The 22,424-nt window shown below is 35.5% G+C and overlaps 2 protein-coding genes across 2 annotated transcripts in view; one reads left to right on the top strand and one right to left on the bottom strand.

Moving 5' to 3' along the window:
* The first annotated feature begins 5,471 nt into the window (after positions 1-5,471).
* On the top strand, positions 5,472-10,449 carry LOC137625745 (ETS homologous factor-like). The gene is made up of 6 exons (XM_068356637.1): positions 5,472-6,486; positions 7,475-7,673; positions 8,185-8,403; positions 8,848-8,952; positions 9,283-9,475; positions 9,615-10,449. The coding sequence occupies exons 1-6, from the start codon at positions 6,271-6,273 to the stop codon at positions 9,727-9,729; spliced, it is 1,047 nt and encodes a 348-aa protein (XP_068212738.1). The 5' UTR covers positions 5,472-6,270; the 3' UTR covers positions 9,730-10,449.
* A 6,728-nt stretch (positions 10,450-17,177) lies between these two features.
* Positions 17,178-22,424, bottom strand: part of LOC137625744 (ETS homologous factor-like) — a 5,674-nt gene continuing 427 nt past the window's right edge. The window contains exons 2-6 of the mRNA XM_068356636.1: positions 21,583-21,781; positions 20,865-21,083; positions 20,313-20,417; positions 18,973-19,165; positions 17,178-18,655 (exon numbers count right to left, since the gene is read on the bottom strand). Coding sequence (XP_068212737.1) covers positions 18,541-18,655; positions 18,973-19,165; positions 20,313-20,417; positions 20,865-21,083; positions 21,583-21,781 — 831 coding nt within the window. The 3' untranslated portion in view covers positions 17,178-18,540. The remainder of the gene's footprint in view (positions 18,656-18,972; positions 19,166-20,312; positions 20,418-20,864; positions 21,084-21,582; positions 21,782-22,424) is intronic.

The following is a 22,424-nucleotide window of genomic DNA, read 5'->3' as shown; positions in this document are numbered from 1 at the left end:
TATATATTACTTCTTATTAATTTTCATAGTTTATTTATTTCCTTATTTCCTTTCCTCACTGGGCTATTTTTCCCTGTTGGAGCCCTTGGGCTTACAGCATCCTGCTTTCGTAACTAGGGTTGTAGCTTAGCTAATAATAATAATAATAATAATAATAGTGTGCGAAACTCTCTCTCTCTCTCTCTCTCTCTCTCTCTCTCTCTCTCATATATATATATATATATATATATATACATATATATACATATATATACAGTATATATATATATATATATATATACATATATATATTTATATTTATATATATATATATATATATATATGTATATATATACATATACATATACATATCCACACTGCCAAAATATGAATAAAATATCGCAACCCTACACAACCACAACGAATAATATACATCTAAATCGTCTCCTTACATTTATTTTATATATTTTTTCTTTTTTGGTTACAACGCGCACACAATAAACTCCGTCTCCTACCAATTTCCTGACCCTTCGCGATCTCCCAGTCTAACCCTGTCTATATTCTGGGAGGTCAGCCGTTCGGGGAGTACCCCGCCACACTAAAATGAGTTGACACACGTGACTACCACGTTTGTTGACGTCAGAGAGCTTCTCAGCTGTGATTAGCCAACAGTCTGGCTGAGGGGGAAAGCCGTTCTAAAGGAACTTAATGTAATAACGATACGTATACGTTATAATACTGCTTTTTTTTTCATTATGCAAGTTGGACTCTGTAACACCTGTTTGGGAATAACTGGGGCTATCCCCAACCAAAACAAAGACACACACACACGTGTTGATCTCGAATTCTTTTGTCGTCTGTAGTCGGTAAAAATGTAGGATAATATGTTTGCTTACATTATCTATATGTGGAGAGAGAGAGAGAGAGAGAGAGAGAGAGAGAGAGAGAGAGAATTTAAGATAATAGAGATAGGCTTAAATTGAATTAAAAGAAGAGAGAGAGAGAGAGAGAGAGAGAGAGAGAGAGAGAGAATTTAAGATAATAGAGATAGGCTTAAATTGAATTAAAAGAAGAGAGAGAGAGAGAGAGAGAGAGAGAGAGAGAGAGGGGGGGGGTTATTGATAGAAGATATCTCTGTTTTGCAATTCCTACAGAGAAGAGGTCCTCACAAGGATTAAAAATAGTCCTACGTGTGGAGAAGGGTATCCAGTTAAACCAGGTAAGCAAGATGATGACTGAACTCCCTTATATCTTCCGACCCTCATTGTTTACACATATTCACACGACCACTTTGACGGTACGACACCTTTCGACCTGGTCTTTCCTAAAGTGCTTTTAACATTATGATGGCAATAAGGGCATTTTTATTATCAAATATACATAAATTAATCCTTACATGTGGAAAATCTAATGTAAGCAATGTTCGAGAGTATAAATTAATCGCTACATATATGGAAAAACTGTGGCAACATTTGCTAGAATATACATTTTACCACTAGCATGGAAAGACGTTGTTTTCTTAATGCTAAAATTAGAGGGGTGATAAAAGTCGTATGGAATCTATCATGTGTGAGAGAAGCTTTGGCATAAAACAAAAATAGAGAGGATTAAGTCACAATACGTATCAGTCAAATTATAACTCGATCTTTCAGTCTTGTTTGGGATAACCCGGGAATCTCTCTCTCACTCTCTCTCTCTCTCTCAAACACACCTTAACAGCACGTAGCCTATTCTATAAATAACACACCGACATACACACGCACACACACACATACACACACACACACACACACACATATATATATATATATATAGGCGTAAATATATATATATATATATATTTATATAGGCGTAAATATATATATATATTAGATAATATAATATATATTATATATATATATAATATAAATATATATACATATATATAAACATATATATACTATATATATAAATATATAAATATATAATATATATATATACTATAAATATATATATATATATATTATATATTTATATATATTTATATATATGGTATATATATGTTTATATGTTTATATATATGTAATATATATTTATATTATATATATATATATTATATATATATATATATATATATATACACACACACGCAAGTCTTATGGGGCACGTTTCTTCAACAAAATATAAACCATGAATAAAAACATTAAAAAAATTCAGATATTCCCCTCCCAACCATTAGCAAAACCGTTAAAATTAACCCAAGCCAAATTTTTCCTTATAACAAAGTTAAAAAGTTACATAAGGGTTTGCATGCCTGGACCAGCCAGCCACCCGTACCGGCTGTCCGGTTTATACCGGTACAATGGACTCAAACCGGGTACCCAAATTATGTGTACTAACATAGGAACCACTTCTGATTATAGGTTTCACAGGGCTAGACGGTTTACCAACTCTTTCATATAAATATGGTAGAATACAATATAGAACTATGTAAATGGTATTTCAAGGGAATATACTTATTAAAATCCTAGCTATAAGGTTGATAAATATTTTAGTGTAAGGGTGAAAGCACTTTTTTCACATATCGAACAACGGATTTTTTTCAAATTGCCGTAACTAATTCTATGAATTGTGAAAAAACTAAACATATTTAACTCTACAGACATTCAATAGTAGATTTTATATATATATATATATATATATATATATATATATATATATATACTATATTATTATATATATATATAATATATATATTACATATACATATTATACATATACATAAATATACATATACATATTTATACATATATACACACACACACACACACACACTACTATATATATAATATATATATATTATATATATATATATATATATATATATATTATAATATATATATATACCAGATCATCAGATGGATAAGTCCTAACAAAATCTTTGAAAATCCCCAAAATTACAATAAAATTAAAGTATTATGATGAGAGAAACCTTAAACAAAAAGATGATAGTATAACTATAGCAACTTACCTTCTCCAAAGTAGTATTCAGTCATGAAATTGAAGAGAAACTTGAAAAAACTTAGTCGTCTTCTGGTTGATTTCAGTTTTGGCATGTGCTTAATATTAACACCAGTCCTATTTTGTAGTTTGTATCCTATGTAGGCCACATATTTTTGCTTACCAATAACACAGTTCCTTTTATGGTTGATATCTGATAGTGGCCGATGTGGTAACGTCCCTGACTGGGGAACGCCAAGCTGGGGTTCGAGTCAAGCTCAAACTCGTTCTTTCTTTGGTCGTTGCAACCTCACTATCCTTGTTAGCTAATGATGGGGGGTTTGGGGGAGCCTATAGGTCTACTTGCAGAGTCAATATCAGTCATTCCCTGGCCCTTCCTGGTCCTAGTTTGGGTGGCGAGGGGCCTTGGGCCATGATCATTTGGTCAGTCTCTAGGGCATTGTCCTGCTTGATAGGGCAATGTCATTGTCCCTTGCCTCTGCCATTCATTATCGGCCTTGAACCCTTTAAACACAATTTCTATTATTATTGACCTCTTGAATGGTCATATATTATACCAATAACACAAAAGTATTTTTGACGTTAAACTCTGTAGCTTTCACACGTTTCATTGTCACACTTAAGTCCTATAGTCTAATACTTCTTGGTATTTATTACTTTCTTTACCGATAATACATAATTCCCACTGTATTTTAGCTCTTCGAGTAGTGATTTGATTTTACTGATAAGTCATCAACTATTTCATACTACTACCCAAGTTAAGAACACAATTGTTCATTTCTTGTTAACCTGTGTTAAGATATCAACTATATATAGGAAAACTATCTCTGCCACAGTTAAATTCGAACATAGGGTCACGCATTCATTATATTCTTCAAGATTTAACGCTAATTTAGGCAGATGAATTGTCAACACGAACTATTTTTGCCATGAGAAACTCGTGGAATCACAACAGCTCAAATGTTAGGCTACCCAAGAGTTGCAAATAAAGTGGATTTACTCAATTTTCAATCAAATAACTTGAATTAAACGTATCACACAACGATCACCATTTCACTAGTAAGATTTCTTATACACTGAACACTCTTATTACAGTAGGCTTGAGCGAAGAGGATGAACGCGAACTAAAACGATCACTGATGGTAAAGAAGACACTTTAACTCTTCGATGGGTTTGTTTACTTTCTTCTTCTTTGATCTTTTTTACGTAACTTTACGGCATAATAGTTTCGTTTGATCTATATTGTGTTAATTTATATAAATACAGGAAATTTTATAATTATAATGATTTTATATATATAGTAAGTCTGTTATTTAAACGCCAAATAGCTCTAGGAAAACATTAATGTAGGCCTACTCACACTTTCGGATGCTGAAAACTCATTACTTTTGGCATAATAGTTTCGTTTGATCTATATTGTGTTAATTTATATAAATACTGATAATTTTATAATTATAATGATTTTATATATATAGTAAGTCTGTTATTTAAACGCCAAATAGCTCTAGGAAAACATTAATGTAGGCCTACTCACACTTTCGGATGCTGAAAACTCATTACTTTTGGCATAATAGTTTCGTTTGATCTATATTGTGTTAATTTATATAAATACTGATAATTTTATAATTATAATGATTTTATATATATAGTAAGTCTGTTATTTAAACGCCAAATAGCTCTAGGAAAACATTAATGTAGGCCTACTCACACTTTCGGATGCTGAAAACTCATTACTTTTGGCATAATAGTTTCCGTTTGGTATATCTATATTGTGTTAATTTACATAAATACTGATAATTTTATAATCATAATGATTTTATATATATAGTAAGTCTGTTATCTAAACGCCAAATAGCTCTAGGAAAACATTAATGTAGGCCTACTCACACTTTCGGATGCTGAAAACTCATTACTTTTTTCACGCGTCTTCGGAATTTAATAAACAAAGCATTATTATTATTATTGTTATTATTACAAGCTAAACTATAACCCTAGTTGTAACAGCAAGATGCTAAGATATTATAAGCCTAAGGGCTCTAACAGGGAAAAATAGTCCAGCGAGGAAGGGAAACATCGTTCTGCCGTCAAGGTAAGCGCTAAATGAAAGCGATCAACTTGAAATCTATTGATGGAAACACTGAAAATTATTTCCTATTATCTCCATTACCAAAATAAGATATAATTGGTGGAGCATAATCTAATTTTAATAGGAACAATAACAGACTACGCTGAGCATTTCACGAAACCCCAGCCGGGGAACTACCCTTTTTAATATACGTATGGTGAGAGAGAATGTCGCCCTCTTCCCATCTAAGGGGAAGTAGTGTTTCTTAGTTCGACGAGTAGATTTTTCGAAGCAAACGTTTGCGCTTTAACTCCCAAGGAAAGCCGTGACGTCACGTGCGATCGCTTGACGTCAGAGCGTGTTTAGTCGAATGTGCTTAAAAATGGATGCTTTCTTTAGATGGAGCACAGTTCCTCCATCTGAAGACACAGGGCAACATCAAGAGAAGCCCTTTGTGTGATATACCCACTCAGTTCCTCCATCTGAAGACACAGGGCAACATCAAGAGAAGCCCTTTTGTGTGATATACCCACTCAGTTCCTCCATCTGAAGACACAGGGCAACATCAGAAGAAGCCCTTTGTGTGATATACCCACTCAGTTCCTCCATCTGAAGACACAGGGCAACATCAAGAGAAGCCCTTTGTGTGATATACCCACTCAGTTCCTCCATCTGAAGACACAGGGCAACATCAGAAGAAGCCCTTTTGTGTGATATACCCACTCAGTTCCTCCATCTGAAGACACAGGGCAACATCAAGAGAAGCCCTTTGTGTGATATACCCACTCAGTTCCTCCATCTGAAGACACAGGGCAACATCAGAAGAAGCCCTTTTGTGTGATATACCCACTCAGTTCCTCCATCTGAAGACACAGGGCAACATCAAGAGAAGCCCTTTGTGTGATATACCCACTCAGTTCCTCCATCTGAAGACACAGGGCAACATCAGAAGAAGCCCTTTTGTGTGATATACCCACTCAGTTCCTCCATCTGAAGACACAGGGCAACATCAGAAGAAGCCCTTTTGTGTGATATACCCACTCAGTTCCTCCATCTGAAGACACAGGGCAACATCAGAAGAAGCCCTTTTGTGTGATATACCCACTCAGTTCCTCCATCTGAAGACACAGGGCAACATCAAGAGAAGCCCTTTGTGTGATATACCCACTCGAGTGATTTGAACGTTTGCATCAAACTGAAAACATTTTTTTCGAAGGATACTAGACATGGACTCTTACTATCACGAAGACTTAAACGCCTCTTTTAGCTTCGAAGAGCAGCTATTCAGTGGAGATAACGCCATTGATAACCTCTGCCAGACATATTTGGGGAACATGAGTTCCTTTGGGGAATCCTACCAACAGCAGGTTGCCCAGACCAGTGGATCGCTAGATGAGATAGAAGCTTTTACTAGGACAGACATCTCGCACTGGACGCCAGAGGTAAACAACCTACCTTTGTTTGTTTTGGTTTAGTTAGAAAATTGCTTTTTGATAACCTTGTCATTTTGTGGATCTTTGTAATACCATCAAAGTTTTTACCACTCAGTTTCCAATTATTATTATTATTATTATTATTATTATTATTATTATTATTATTATTATTATTGTCATTACTAGCTATTATTATTATTATTATTATTATTATTATTATTATTATTATTATTATTATTATTATTATTAGCCAAGCGACAACCCTAGTTGGAAAAGCAAGACGCTATAAGCCCAAGGGTTCCAACAGGGAAAAATAGCCAAGCGAGGAAAGGAAATACGGAAATAAATAAACGATATGAGAAATAATGAAAAATTATGATAATAGCTTTTTTAAAAACAGTGATATCAAAACATATATTTCATACACAAACTATAAAAAGACTTATGTCAGCCTGTTCAACATAAAAAAAAAAAAAAAAAACATTTGCTGCAAGTTTAAACTATTTGGAATTGAAGACCAAATTGTATTCCAAAACTGTCTGGAACTGAAGTTTAAAATGTATTTCAAAACTGTCTGGAATTGAAGTCCAAAAGGCATCCCAAAACTGTCTGGAATTGAAGTCCAAAAGGTATTCCAAAACTGTCTGGAATTGAAGTCCAAAAGGCATTCCAAAACTGTCTGGAATTGAAGTCCAAAAGGCATAGCAAAACTGTCTGGAAATGAAGTCTAAAATGTATTCCAAAACTGTCTGGAATTGAAGTCCAAAGGGTATTCCAAAACTGTCTGGAATTGAAGTCCAAAAGGCATTCCAAAACTGGCTGGAATTGAAGTCCAAAAGGCATTCCAAAACTGTCTGGAATTGAAGTCCAAAAGCTATGTAAACACTTCCTCCAAAATCAAGTAACCAATATAAACTAAAGTAATCGACCCAATTTCTTTCCAGAACTGCCTGGACTAGCAAATTAAACTAATCTAACTGACCTCCTTTCTTTCCAGGACTGCCTGGACTGGGCAGGGAGCGTGTGCCGGAGGAGGGGCATTGACCAGTCCACAGTGGATCTCTGGTCCTTCAGAAACTACACAGGATCTGACATCCTCCAGTTCACGACTCAGGATTTCTCAAATCTCATCGGCTCAATTTATGGTCCTCTCTTCCATCAAGAATTCTCAGTTCTTCACAATAAAAGGGAACAAGGTAAGCATCTCTCTCTCTCTCTCTCTCTCTCTCTCTCTCTCTCTCTCTCTCTCTCTCTCTCTCTCTCTCTCTCTCTCTTTATTCATCACCATCTCCTCCAACGCCTATTGACGCAAAGGGCTTCGGTTAGATTTCGCCAGTCATCTCTGTCTTGAGCTTTTAAATCAATACTTTACCATTCATTATTTCCCACTATTCACGCTTCATAGTCCTCAGCCATGTAGGCCTAGGCCTTCCAACTTAGTAAACTGTGAAAATTAATCAATCAACATTTTTATTATAAAGTATTGGAATCATTTTAAAGTGAAAAGTTGATTAAAAACCAATAGTAAATTAGCTTTCAATATAAAGTAATGGAAAATTTATATAATAAATTAATATAACAAATATATACCAATGGAAAATCTATGAATAAATCTATAAGCAAAAAGATACTTAGGCCTAGAAATTATCATGAAAATACAAAAAACAAAACCAGTTGAATAAATCGTTGATCTTTTCCCCCTTCCAGACAAATCGCAGGGCGCCGTGGGTGGCTACGCCCTTCCGCTGGCCTCCTACGAGTACCCGACGCAGGAGTTGACGTCGACCTACGAGAATGATCCCTGGGAGCTCACCTCCGAGGACATAAAGGATCTGGATCGTTACATCAACCAGAAGGATTACGATCCTCTGACTGACTGTCTCTCGGACATGGATCTTCAGGAGCAGTTCCTTCCCATCCAGTGGGGTGAGTTCGCGAAGGATTTCTTTTTAGTTTTTGGAAGTGTAGGCCGTTGGGAGGGGCAGTATTATGCCCTTATCTAGCTAAATATCGGGGAATATGTAAAGAAAAGGTATAGGATCGCTTCTTAGAAGTGGGAAGGTTATGAGTAATGAAAAAGACAGTGAAGTAAATTTTGGATTCAGTTTGATCGTCAGTGAAGTAATATATGGAGATGAAAATTCAAAATTAGATTCAAAATTACTTTTCCAAATTAATTTTTCTATGTCAAAATCAAAAGCTTGTTTAGAAAAGCTCTATATTTGATTATTAAAATCTTGAAGATAAGAGATATGTTATCTTTACCTATAAATGTTGAAGATCAACCGAGTAACCTAACCTAACCTGACCTAATTAGCCTCTGTACACAAACAAATCATCTAACGTCGAAGGATTTCTTCTCTCTTTCAGAAGGAACCCCGATGATTCCAGAACCGGTCCTGCAGACGTCCTTGGGAGCCTCGTCCTCCACTCAAGGTCAAGATCCTAGCAAGGAGGAGGAAGCCAAAAAGAAACGTAAGTTGAAATGAAGATTTGAGTTCAAGATAAAGATAATAATTAGCTTTGATGTTTATTAACATTTATCGGTGTTACTTTGATAAATAGTTATTAGATTCATCTTCGAGTAAATTACATGTTCTAAAGGAAAACTGTAAAACTAAATACATCCACATTTATTGGTTGATATTTGAGAAAATAAAGGCAACATTAAACTACAAGGAATTAGAAATTTGAAACGAAAGTCATAACATTTTTAAATCATAAGTAGAAAATGTTTTTAGAAATCTATATAAACCAATTAAGAAATCGAATCCTTAATTGATATCCCTTCTTTATCTTTAACAGCTCGTAGTCCTAAAAACTGGGAATTCGTGATTGGTCTGTTGACAGACCCAAAGACCAATCCTTCCCTCATCAGATGGGAGGACAAGACCCAAGCCACCTTCAGACTGGTCCAGCCCACAGCCATTGCCCAAATGTGGGGTCGTAGGTCAAATAAGCCAAACTTAACCTATGACAATTTCGCAAGAGGATTGAGGTACGTAAAAAATGTAAAATGTCAAATGTATGTTTTGAAATATGATAGATATTAATCTATGGCTTATTTCTGTAAAAACTTTAGCTTTGTACTTTTTATAATGTCCTTGTATTAATGGCCTCACGTCTGTCCCCTTTAGGTACCACTACACAACTGGAGCCCTTCAAGCCGTCTCCGAGAAACAGCTGGTCTACAAGTGCGGACCAAAAGCCCTAAAGTTCCTCATCGACTTGAAGAATGAAGGATCTCAATAATCACCACAGATGTTTCGTGTTTGCCAGAGATCTTGAGGCAGCTCCATCTTCTATGGTCCAAAGGAGGATCTCGAAGCCACTCCACTTATGAACAGTTCTTCAGGGATCTTGTATCTCTCTATTTTGTGTGGCTCTCCGTGGATCTCGAAGCCGCTCCACTTGTTAATGGTTCTTCAGGGATCTTGGAGGTCTCTATTTTGTGAGGCTCTCATGGATCTCGAAGCCGCTCCACTGGGTATGGTTCTTCAGGGATCATGGATCTCTCTATTTTGTGTGGATCTCCATGGATCGCAAAGCCGCTCCACTTGTGAACAGTTCTTCAGGGATTCCAAAGCCATTTAACTATATGTGATACACTTCGAGGATCTCCATGTCTCTCCATCTGTTCTATTGGAAGAAAATGCAACCGGATCTCATTTCGCCAGTATATGAATGCCATAGTCACTCCTATAAGTTTCCTCCTTACTATTGACATAACTATTTATTTTAATTTATTCCAAATGATATTTATTTATTAGTTTAAGGTAGCTAGATTCTATTGGACAACTGAAGCTATTTTGTATCTACGACTAGTTAAAAGATTAGAGGCTCGCTAACTTAGCTGTAAGATGATATGATGATGTGGACGTTTCCATGTCAGAGAACTGCTTGTGTACAGGCAGTGGTACTTCCATGCATTTAAGCTTAAAAAGAAGAAGAAGAAGAAGAAGAAGAAGAAGAAGAAGAAGAAGAAGAAGAAGAAGAAGAAGAAGAAGAAGAAGAGCGATAGCAACAACAACAACGAGAAGTTACATCTAAAAAATAGCTTCTATGCTTGAATACAAACGAAGTATTCCTATTGGGAAAAAAAGATTGACCTCTTCCCAAAAGGTCTTCAAAACTTCTCACTCCAGTTTTCTCTTTATATTGTCCCAATATAAATGAAAGAAGCTGAGAATATAATGCGAGAGCATAGCCAAAGACTTATGCACTTTGATTTAGATAATCAAATGACTCCTACGATGAGGTTTCTAGTCTGACTCAAGACTTCGTGAATCCTTCTGCAAATATCTAAAAGTTTATTTTAGATGTTGCGTTTATTTGTCTGTGATATGAGACAGCTATTATCTATCCTGTGTCATTTATTTAAGAGATTTTATGTTATTTATACCAGTTGTTAAATCTTGTATTCATATATTCTAGGTTTATCAAATGTACCTTCTGCGAAGGATTTAAGAATCAACCTAAATTATTATGTTATAATTTTTCATGTATTTCCTTTTTGTGGAAAAAATATACTTTTAATTAATGTTATTCATTCTTGTCTTTTTCCCTTTTTTTTGTAACCTATAAGATCATTTCATGAACAAATGTCTACAATATATAAAAAAAAACTATTTGGAAAGCAAATAAGAAAAAGGAACAGAATTATTTAACTTACTTTCTGAAGTAACAAAATTAGGTTTATTATCTTAAACTTGACTTGTTTCAAACCTTATATCTTGATATCAAAATCAATAAACAATGATCATTTCAGTAATCAAAGAAAAGTATATTACATTTTATTCTTGACGAAATAATGGACACAAAATCTAATATATATATATCCAAACTCATTTTGATTAAACTTTTATTATTATCATTATTACTAGCTAAGCTACAACTCTAGTTGTAATAGCAGGACGCTTTACGCCCAAGGGCTCCAACAGGGAAAATAGCCCAGTGGGGAAAGTAAATAAGCAAATAGATAGAATATAGTGTGCCCAAGTGTACCCTCAAGCAAGAGAACTCCACCCAAAGACAGTGGAAGACCATGGTACAGTGGCTATGACACTTACCCAAGACTAGAGAACAATGGTTTGATTTTGGAGTGTCCTTCTCCTAGAAGAGATCCTTACCGTACCTAAGGAGTCTCTTCTCCCCTTTCCAAGAGGAAAGTAGCCACTGAACAATGACAGTGCAGTAGTTAACCCCTTGGGTGAAGAAGAATTGTTTGGTAATCTCAGTGTTGTTAGGTGTATAAGGAAAGAGGAGACTATGCAAAGAATAGGCCAGACTATTCGGTGTATGTGTAGGCAATAGTAAAGGGAACCATAACCAAAGAGAAGGATCCAATGTAGTACTATCTGGCCAGTCAAAGGACCCCATAAATCTCTAGTGGTAGTATTTCAACGGAAATCCTCAAGACCAATGAAGTCTTTAAGATTTACTTTGTTTTAATAATAATCAACTCTATCATTTAATACCAAACGGATTTAAGACAATAGTATATTGATATACTGTAAGATTTCACATTTCAATTTGGTATGTTGTTCTTGAGTTCCAGTCATCCGAGCACTGATTAAAAAAAAAAACACTATTAAAGTCTATAACTTCCTTTGAATTCCCAAATGTCCAAGGATTCAATATAGCACTGTCTGGCCAGTCAAAGGACCCAATAATTCTCTAGCAGTAGTACCCCAATGAGTGGCTGGTGCCCTGGCCAACCTACTACCTACATAGGTAGGAAAACACTTCTACAGTCTCCAATTTCCTCTGAATTCCCTAATGTCCAAGGATCCAATGTAGCACTGTCTGGCTAGTCAAAGGACCCAATAACTATCCAGCGGTAGTACCTCAACGAGTGGCTGGTGCCCTAGCCAACCTACTACCTACATAGGTAGGAAAACACTTCTACAGTCTCTAAATTCTTCTGAATTCCTAAATATCCAAGGATCCAATGTAGTACTGTCTGGCCAGTCAAAGGACCCAATAACTATCCAGCGGTAGTACCTCAACGAGTGGCTGGTGGCCCGGCCAACCTACTACCTACAGAGGTAGGAAAACCTTTCTGTAGTCTCAAATTTCCTCTGAATTCCTAAATGTCCAAAGATCCAATGTAACACTGTCTGGCCAGTCAAAGGTCCCTATAACTTTCCAGCAGTAGTACCTCAACGAGCGGCTGGTGCCCTGGCCAACCTACTACCTACATAGGTAGGAAAACCTTTCTGCAGTCTCCAATTTCCTCTGAATTCATAAATGTCCAAGGATCCACTGTAGTACTGTCTGGCCAATCAAAGGACCCAAGAACTCTCTAGCGGTAGTACCCCCAAGAAGTCGTTGGTGCCCTGGCCAACGAACTACCTACAATGGTAGGAAAACACTTCTACAATCTCTAACTTCCTTTGAATTCCCAAATATCCAAGGATCCGATGTAGTACTGTCTGACCAATCAATGGACCCTGTAACTCTCCAGCAGTAGTACCTCAACGAGTGGCTGGTGCCTTAGCCAACCTACTACCTACATAGGTAGGAAAACACTTCTACAGTCTCCTATTTCCTCTGAATTCCCCAATCCATTATACTCAATGACATTAGAGCCTAACAAAATAAATAATTAGCGTGGATCACGTCACGCCAGATACCAGCCATCTGTGCAACCACACTTTTGGCCTTGGGGAAAATCACTCTTCAAATTCTTCATCTAAATATCACTTACAAATGATTCAGTTATCAACCAAGTCACTTCACTTCTTGAAAACTATATGACTGAGTTTAGTTATTAACTAAATTAACTTGGGTATTTTTAATTATCAACTTATCTACATAACCTCAACAGTCTCTGGTCTTGGGTAGTGCCATAGCTTCTGTACCATGATCTTCACTGTCATGGGGTAGAGTTCTCTTGCTTGAGGGTTATCAACTAAAGGAACTTGGTTATTTTTAGTTATCAACTTATCTACATAACCTCAACAGTTTCTGGTCTTGGGTAGTGCCATAGCCTGTGTACCATGGTCTTTCACTGTCTTTGGGTAGAGTTCTCTTGCTTGAGGGTTATTAGCTAAAGGAACTGGGGTATTCTTAGTTATCAACTAGCCTACATACCCTCAACAGTCTCTGGTCTTGGGTAGTGCCATAGCCTGTGTACCATGGTCTTTCACTGTCTTGGGGTAGAGTTCTCTTGCTTGAGGGTTATTAGCTAAAGGAACTTGGGTAGTCTTAGTTAACAACTAGCCTACATAACCTCAACAGTTTCTGGTCTTGGGTAATGCCATAGCCTTTATACCATGATATTTCACTGTCTTGGGGTAGAGTTCTCTTGCTTGAGGGTACACAAGTCTATCCTATTTCTCTTCCTCTCGTTATTTTGAAGTTTCTATAATTTATATATGAAAGTTTTATTTCAAAATAGTTACTGCTCTCAAAATATTTTATCTTAATTGTTATTTAATTCTCTTATAGGTTCCTTATTTCCTTTCCTCACTGGGCTATTTCTCCCTATTAGAGCCCTCGGGCTTATAGCATCCTGCTTTTCTAACAAGGGTTGTAGCTTAGCTAATAATAATAATAATAATAATAATAATAATAATAATAATAATAATAATAATAATATATAACCTGAAGCATTGTCTAGCTGACCTAGTGTAAGTTATAACAGCAACGTAACCTCACAAGTTGATTAAGTGGCCTTCAGTCATCAACTCAGTAACTTCATTTATTAACTATGGCATCAATTATCTAAAATAATACTAGACTAGAAATAGAAAGGCAAATACGGAGGCTGCATACATCAGCCAAAAGGGAGAGTACTGTGTGTTGGTTTCCTGAGACAAGAATGTTGATTAACCCACAATCCTAAAAGGTGACTTTTTTAATAACCTGTTCTCAATTAAAGGTTAAATGTGTCAGGTTTCAGTTTCATTTGAATTGGTGCTCACCAGAACGTCAGCAAGGCAAGCCCTAACCCCCCCACTGTGGTGCCTCCTCAAGTAAACAGCTTAAACCCACGTTCCCTGGTTGGGATCGATCTGCTGCCATGCGAATGCTAGGCGAACACGTTGCCACTGTGCTATTATTATTATTATTATTATTATTATTATTATTATCATTATTATTATTAATACTATTATTATTATCATTATTATTATTATTACTAGCCAAGCTACAACCCTAGTTGGAAAAGCAAGATGCTATAAGCCCAAGGGCTCCAATAGGGAAAAATAGCCCAGTGAGGAAAGGAAATAAGGAAATAAATAAATGAGGAGAATAAATTAGCAATAAATCATTCTAAAAACAGTAACAACGTCAAAACAGATATGTCCTATATAAACTATTAACAACGTCAAAAACAGATATGTTATATATAAACTATAAAAAGACTCATGTAGGCCTGGTCAACATGCCAGGAGGCTAGAGCTTTCGTACTAGGCCTATTCAATGCAGGAGCTGCATAGTCCTACCGAGAAACAGATGAACAAATCTACCTTCCTGAAGGTATAAACAATAACAACCTAGCAATGATAATTACATAAATTAAACTTTATTCAAATAATAATAAATAAATAATAATCTTGGGGTACTCACAGACCTCGTCTTTGCCTGAATTATGGCCAATACTTCTCAAATTACACTCCAGTAGACAGACAGGCTAACGGAAAAGGTGTGATTGCAAATGGTGGCTTTTAATGTGCAAGGACTCTAAATGAAAGGCTAGCTACCGTCCGGTTAAACTATCGTGCAAGGATCATGGATTCACTATGGAAATGACGTCATCATTCTACGTGTGTGTGTATATATATATATATATATATATATATATATATATATATATATATATATATATATATATATATATATATATACACACACGTAGAATGATGACGTCATTTCCATAGTGAATCCATGATCCTTGCACGATAGTTTAACCGGACGGTAGCTAGCCTTTCATTTAGAGTCCTTGCACATTAAAAGCCACCATTTGCAATCACACCTTTTCCGTTATATGTATATATATATATATATATATATATATATATATATATATATATATATATATATATAAATGTGTATATATGTATATATATATATATATATATATATATATATATATATATACATATATATATATATATATATATATATATATATATATATATATATGAGTTATAAATAATATAGATTATTATACTTTGCTGAATGTATGCTTCATAATAATAATAATAATAATAATAATAATAATAATAATAATAATAATAATAATAATAATAATCAAAATTACTTATCTCTTCATATCAAATGGAAAAGCAAATAATCCAAATATATAAAATATTTATTTAAATAAACATAGAAATAAGTATAAATAACAATTAATAAATTAGAATTTTGATTCCAAAGTCCTTCACAATAAATTAGGATTTTAATTCATAAATCCTTCACAATAAATTAGGATTTTGATTCTTAAGTCCTTCACAATAAATTAGGATTTTAATTCCTAAATCCTTCACAATAAATTAGGATTTTAATTCAAAAGTCCTTTACAATAAATTAGGATTTTAATTCAAAAGTCCTTCACAATAAATTAGGATTTTAATTCCTAAATCCTTCACAATAAATTAGGATTTTAATTCATAAATCCTTCACAATAAATTAGGATTTTTATTCAAAAGTCCTTCACAATAAATTAGGATTTTGATTCAAAAGTCCTTCACAATAAATTAGGATTTTTATTCAAAAGTCCTTCACAATAAATTAGGATTTTGATTCATAAATCCTTCACAATAAATTAGTATTTTGATTCATAAATTCTTCTCAATAAATTAGGATTTTAATTCATAAATCCTTTACATTAAATCAGGATTTTAATTCAAAAGTCCTTCACAATAAATTAGGATTTTAATTCATAAATCCTTCACAATAAATTAGGATTTTCATTCAAAAGTCCTTCACAATAAATCAGGATTCTAATTCTTAAGTCCTTCACAATAAATTAGTATTTTGATTCATAAATCCTTTACATTAAATCAGGATTTTAATTCAAAAGTCCTTCACAATAAATTATGATTTTAATTCATAAATCCTTTACATTAAATTAGGATTTTAATTCCTAAATTCTTCACAATAAATTAGGATTTTAATTCATAAATCCTTTACATTAAATCAGGATTTTAATTCTAAAGTCCTTCACAATAAATTAGGATTTTGATTCATAAATCCTTCACAATAAATTAGGATTTTAATTCATAAGTCCTTCACAATAAATTATTAGGATTTAAATTTGTCCTTCACAGAAGGTACAAAACTTAGATTAAAAAAAAAAAAACTTACAAAACTTAATATAAGCGTAACTTTGGTATTCAAATTAATGTGAATACCATAATAGATAATGTAATAAATATAAAATAACTTTAATACCTTTATACATCTAAATCTAAATCAATATCACTATTGATAAATATTTGATTAGAAAGTATCATTAATATCATGGCAGATATTATTGGATCACAGAAAGATAATACATTTGATAAATATTAAGAATAAATATCATAAATATTTTAGAAAATATATTCCTTAAAATGATAAAAAATCAATATTTTAGGTGAATTAATCAGCTAAAATACATACATACATACTCTTAATTAGCTACCCTTAATAATATCACAGTCTGAAAAAGAATCTATACTAGAAAAACACTCTGAGAGTGCAGACCTCCACCACGGCAGCTTATCTCTTGACCTTGACCTTGGCCTTTGAGCTAGGAGTTTCCCAATTGAATCACTAACACGTCTCAATTTAACAATTAATCCCTGAAAGTTTCACTACTCTATGAGTAAAATTGTGACCAGGAAGTTGTTCACATACAAATAGACAAACAGGGGTGAAAACATAACCTACTGCCAACTTCGTTGGTGGAGGTAATAATACTGTTACATTGAATATTTAAGCTGAGTAACATTAAAAATATAGTCTTGGGTTGTGGCTTACAGTTAACCTCATAAATGACTAAATAATGAGATCGTTTATCACTGGAGTGTTTCCTTTTTAAAAAGAACTAAATTGGAAGACGGAAATTCAAGTTGCAAGTTCCAGTAATGTTGTCGTTAAGGAATGTGACTATTCCTGAAACACAACTCAGGAGTATACTTAGTATGGCCCTTTCATTGGACTACTAGGCCACTATGTGGGGCCCTTGTGTTCATAAATAATCTAGGCCTTCTAGATCCACTGGGGGCCCCGTCAGGAATTGATTGATTGAATGTTCTCTATTTCTAGTTCCATCATCATTGTAGACTCGTGTCAAGCTTGTTCTCATCCTGCAGTCGAAGAAAAATTATTCCTTTACATTTGTGATTCTCTCTTATCAAAGAAAGTATTTTCAATCAGCTTTGTTCTTTGCAAAGCGAGGAGTTGCTTTGACTTGCTTTGACGTCATTGTGGACACAATTATCATCTGAGGACATCCAAAACACTGCAAATAGAAAGCCAAACCACAGAGTCTTCCAGACCAATGATGAACTAGACGTAGTGGGAGTGACTTCGAGGTCAAATGAGACTAGATTTTCCCCGTCAGTGACGTAACGAAATACAGTAACTTGTTACAGATGTTCTCTTTTTCCTGACTCTTGTAGCTGTGACGCCAGACAATGCAGAGGTACTCTTTTTCCTGACTATTGTAGCTATGACGCCACACAATACAGAGGTTCTCTTTTTCCTGACTCTTGTAGCTGTAACGCCACACAATGCAGAGGTCCTCTCTTTCCTGACTCTTGTGGCTGTAACGCAAGACAAAGAGGTCCTCTTTTTCCTGACTATTGTAGCTATGACACCAGACAATGCAGAGATTCTCTTTTCCTGACTCTTGTAGTTGTGACGCCACACAATGCAGAGGTCCTCTCTTTCCTGACTCTTGTGGCTGTAACACAAGACAAAGAGGTCCTCTTTTTCCTGACTCTTGTAGCTGTGACGCCACACAATGCAGAGGTTCTCTTTTTCATGACTCTTGTAGCTGTGACGCTAGACAGTGGTCACGCAAATAAATAAATCTTATTTTCCACGGTGTGAAGAGGGAAAAGTTACTTAAAGTGGGGCTTCTTTATTCAGATCAATGATGAATTTCAAGGCTTTTGGACCACACTTGTAGACAAGCTGTTTCTCAGAGACAGCTTGGAGGGCTCCTGTTGTATAATGGTACCTGGAGGAGTCAGAGATAGTGGGATTAATGCAAAGACAATGGCATGAAACAAGTTTCTTTTTTTTTATCCTGAAGTATGCGATTGTATTAGTCATAGCTGAGACTTAAGAATAAAATCAAGATTAAAAATTAGAAGCTGAGACTTGGGAATTTATCCAGAGAATAAAATCAACATAAAAACTATTATAAAAACTAAATTTGTGTAAAAATATGCAAAATCACAAAGATATTCATCATAGAATAGTTTTTCCTAAAAAGCGATATTAAAATATTCTTCTAGACATACATAAAAAAGCTGATATTTCGCTTGTACCCACCTCAGTCCTCTCGCAAAATTATCATAGGTCAAGTTCGGCTTATTTGACCTCCGCCCCCACATTTGGGCAATGGCCGTGGGCTGGACCAGTCTGAAGGTGGCTTGGGTCTTGTCCTCCCATCTGATGAGGGAAGGATTGGTCCTTGCGTCTGCCAGTAGACCAATCACGAATTCCCAATTTTTAGGACCACGGGCTGTTGATTATAGGAACCATTATTTGTGGAGATTTTGAATCTGTTCTTTTAATTATATAAATTTATCGAAATTCCTGTAAATGAGGCTTTGAATATGATCCAATAACAACCAATATAATATGATTTTAGGCCGGGAGCACATTAGCAACTCTGTGGCACCACAAAGCCACAGCATCGTGTGGCGGGGATGTGGTCTCCCACAGGTTTCCATTGTTTTCAAAACCACGCCACACCTGTGGCGGGGATGAACGACAGAGAGCCACAGTCGCTTGCCACAGTTGCTAGTTTGCGTGGCAAAACTTGAAAACAATGGAAACCTATGGGAGACAACATCCCTGCCACACGATGCTGTGGCTTTGTGGCGCCGCAGAGTCACTAGTGTGCTCCCGGCCTTAACCAGCTAACTACCTAACTACCCTTTATAATAGCTGATAACTTTAAAGGCCGCTCATGAATGGCAGAGGTAAAGGACCGTGACATTGCCCTATCAAGCAGGACAATGCCCTAGAGACTGACCATTTATACATATAAAGGACAGTGGCATTGCCCTATCAAGCAGGACAATGTCCTAGAGACTGACCATCTATACATATAAAGGACAGTGGCATTGCCCTATCAAGCAGGACAATGCCCTAGAGACTGACCATATATACATATAAAGGACAGTGGCATTGCCCTATCAAGCAGGACAATGCCCTAGAGACTGACCATATATACATATGATCAGTGCCCAAAGCCCCGCTCCACCCAAGCTAGGACCAAGAAGGGCCAGGCAATGACTGCTGATGACTCGGCAGATAGACCTATAGGCTCCCCATCCTTAGCTCACAAGGATAGTAAGGAATCTTGCGGTTGCAGCGACCATAGGAACTAATAAGTTTGAGCGGGACTCGAACCCCAGTCTGGCGATCATCAGACAAGGACGTTACCAACAGGCCACCATGATGCTTTTAACTTATATATAATATAATTAAATCAAATTTAAACTCCTATCGTCAAGCAGATCTAAAAATTAATAAGTATTGAAAAAAAAAATTATGTGAAGATGAATATAATAATTTTTTTTATCAAAAGATTGATAAAAGTTCATAGAAATCGAAGATAATTATTATCTTCATCTTCAACTCAAATCTTAATGTGAACTTACGTTTCTTTTTGGCTTCCTCCTCCTTGCTAGGATCTTGACCTTGAGTGGAGGACGAGGCTCCCAAGGACGTCTGCAGGACCGGTTCTGGAATCATCGGGGTTCCCTCTGAGGGAGAGAGAAGAAATCCTTCGACGTTAGATGATTTGTTTGTGTACAGAGGCTAATTAGATCAGGTTAGGTTAAGTTACTCAGTTGATCTTCAACATTTATAGGTAAAGATAATATATCCCTTATCTCCAGGATTATCAGAATTAAATATAGAGCTTTTCTAAACAAGCGTTTGATTTTGACATAGAAATATTAATTTGGAAAAGTAAATTTTGAATCTAAATTTGAATTTTCATCTCGATATATTAATTCACTGACGATCAAACTGAATCCAAAATTTACTTCACTGTCTTTTTCATTACTTATAACCTTCCCGCTTCTAAGAAGCGAGTCTATACGTTCCCTTTACATATTCCCCGATATTTAGCTAGATAAGGGCATAATACTGCCCCTCCCAACGGCCTACACTTCCAAAAAATGAAAAGAAATCCTTCGCGAACTCACCCCACTGGATGGGAAGGAACTGCTCCTGAAGATCCATGTCCGAGAGACAGTCAGTCAAAGGATCATAATCCTTTTGGTTTATGTAGCGATCCAGATCCTTTATGTCCTCGGAGGTGAGCTCCCAAGGATCAGTCTCGTAGGTCGACGTCGACTCCTGTGTAGGGTATTCGTAGGAGGCCAGCGGAAGGGCGTAGCCACCCACGGCGCCCTGCGATTTGTCTGGAAGGGGGAAAAGATCAACGATTTATTCAACTGGTTTTTTATCTTTGTATTTTCATATTTATTATAATCCTATGTCTTTTTGCTTATCGATTTATTCATACATTTTCTAATGGTATATATTTCTTGTATTAATTTATTATATAAATTTTCAATCACTCTATAATGAATGCTAATTTACTATTTTCAATCTACCTTTCACTTTAAAATGATTCCAATACTTTATAATAAAAATGTTAATTAATCAATTTTCACCGTTTAATAAGTTGGAAGACCCAGGCCTACATGGCTGAGGACTATGAAGCGTGAATAGTGGGAAATGATGAATGGAGAAGTATTGATTTAAAAGCTCAAGATAGAGACGACTGGCGGAATCTAACCGAAGCCCTTTGCGACAAGAGGCGTTGGAGGAGATGATGATGAATAAGTAGAGAGAGAGAGAGAGAGAGAGAGAGAGAGAGAGAGAGAGAGAGAGAGAGAGAGAGAGAGAGATGCTTACCTTGTTCCCTTTTATTGTAAAGAACTGAGAATTCTTGATGGAAGAGAGGTCCATAAATTGAGCCGATGAGATTTGAGAAATCCTGAGTCGTGAACTGGAGAAGGTCAGATCCTGTGTGGTTTCTGAAGGACCAGAGATCCACTGTGGACTGGTCAATGCCCCTCCTCCGGCACACGCTCCCTGCCCAGTCCAGGCAGTCCTGGAAAGAAAGGAGGTCAGTTAGCTTAGTTTAAATTGCCAGTCCAGGCAGTCCTGGAAAGAAATTGGGTCGATTACTTCAGTTTATATTAGTTACTTAACCTTGGAGGAAGTGTTTACATAGCTTTTGGACTTCAATTCTTGACAGTTTTGGAATGCCTATTGGACTTCAATTCCAGACAGTTTTGGAATACCTTTTGGATTCCAATTCCAGACAGTTTTGGAATACATTTTAGACTTCAGTTCTAGACAGTTTTTGGAATATCTTTGGGACTTCAGTCCTGAAATAGCGTTGTTTAAAATACAAGTCACAGAAGTAGGCCAATTCGAACACTTCCTTCTTTGCACTGCTAATTACAATTTCATGGTCTAAATAAGGTTTTGGATACTTTTAGAGTTCACCTGTTAAAATTATAACTTATTTTACAGTTTATTTGGATTTCAGCCGTTAAGGACATTATGGAAACTCTAAAACAACGATTGCACAAAACACTTCAGTAAATCCCAGCTAGATTTCAAAGTTAAACAGAGAAAATATAGAAATTAATTTTATAACTTAAATAATGAAAAGAGGGAATAGACTATTAAATCTACTTTAAAATTCTAAAATTGAACATATCTTACGAATGAAAATAATGCAGAAA

The sequence above is a fragment of the Palaemon carinicauda genome, chromosome 32, assembly GCF_036898095.1.
Source record: "Palaemon carinicauda isolate YSFRI2023 chromosome 32, ASM3689809v2, whole genome shotgun sequence".
NCBI classification, from domain to species: Eukaryota; Metazoa; Arthropoda; class Malacostraca; order Decapoda; family Palaemonidae; genus Palaemon; species Palaemon carinicauda.
The sequence above is the reverse complement of the archived record's forward strand: the minus strand, read 5'-3'. Positions and strand labels throughout refer to the sequence as shown.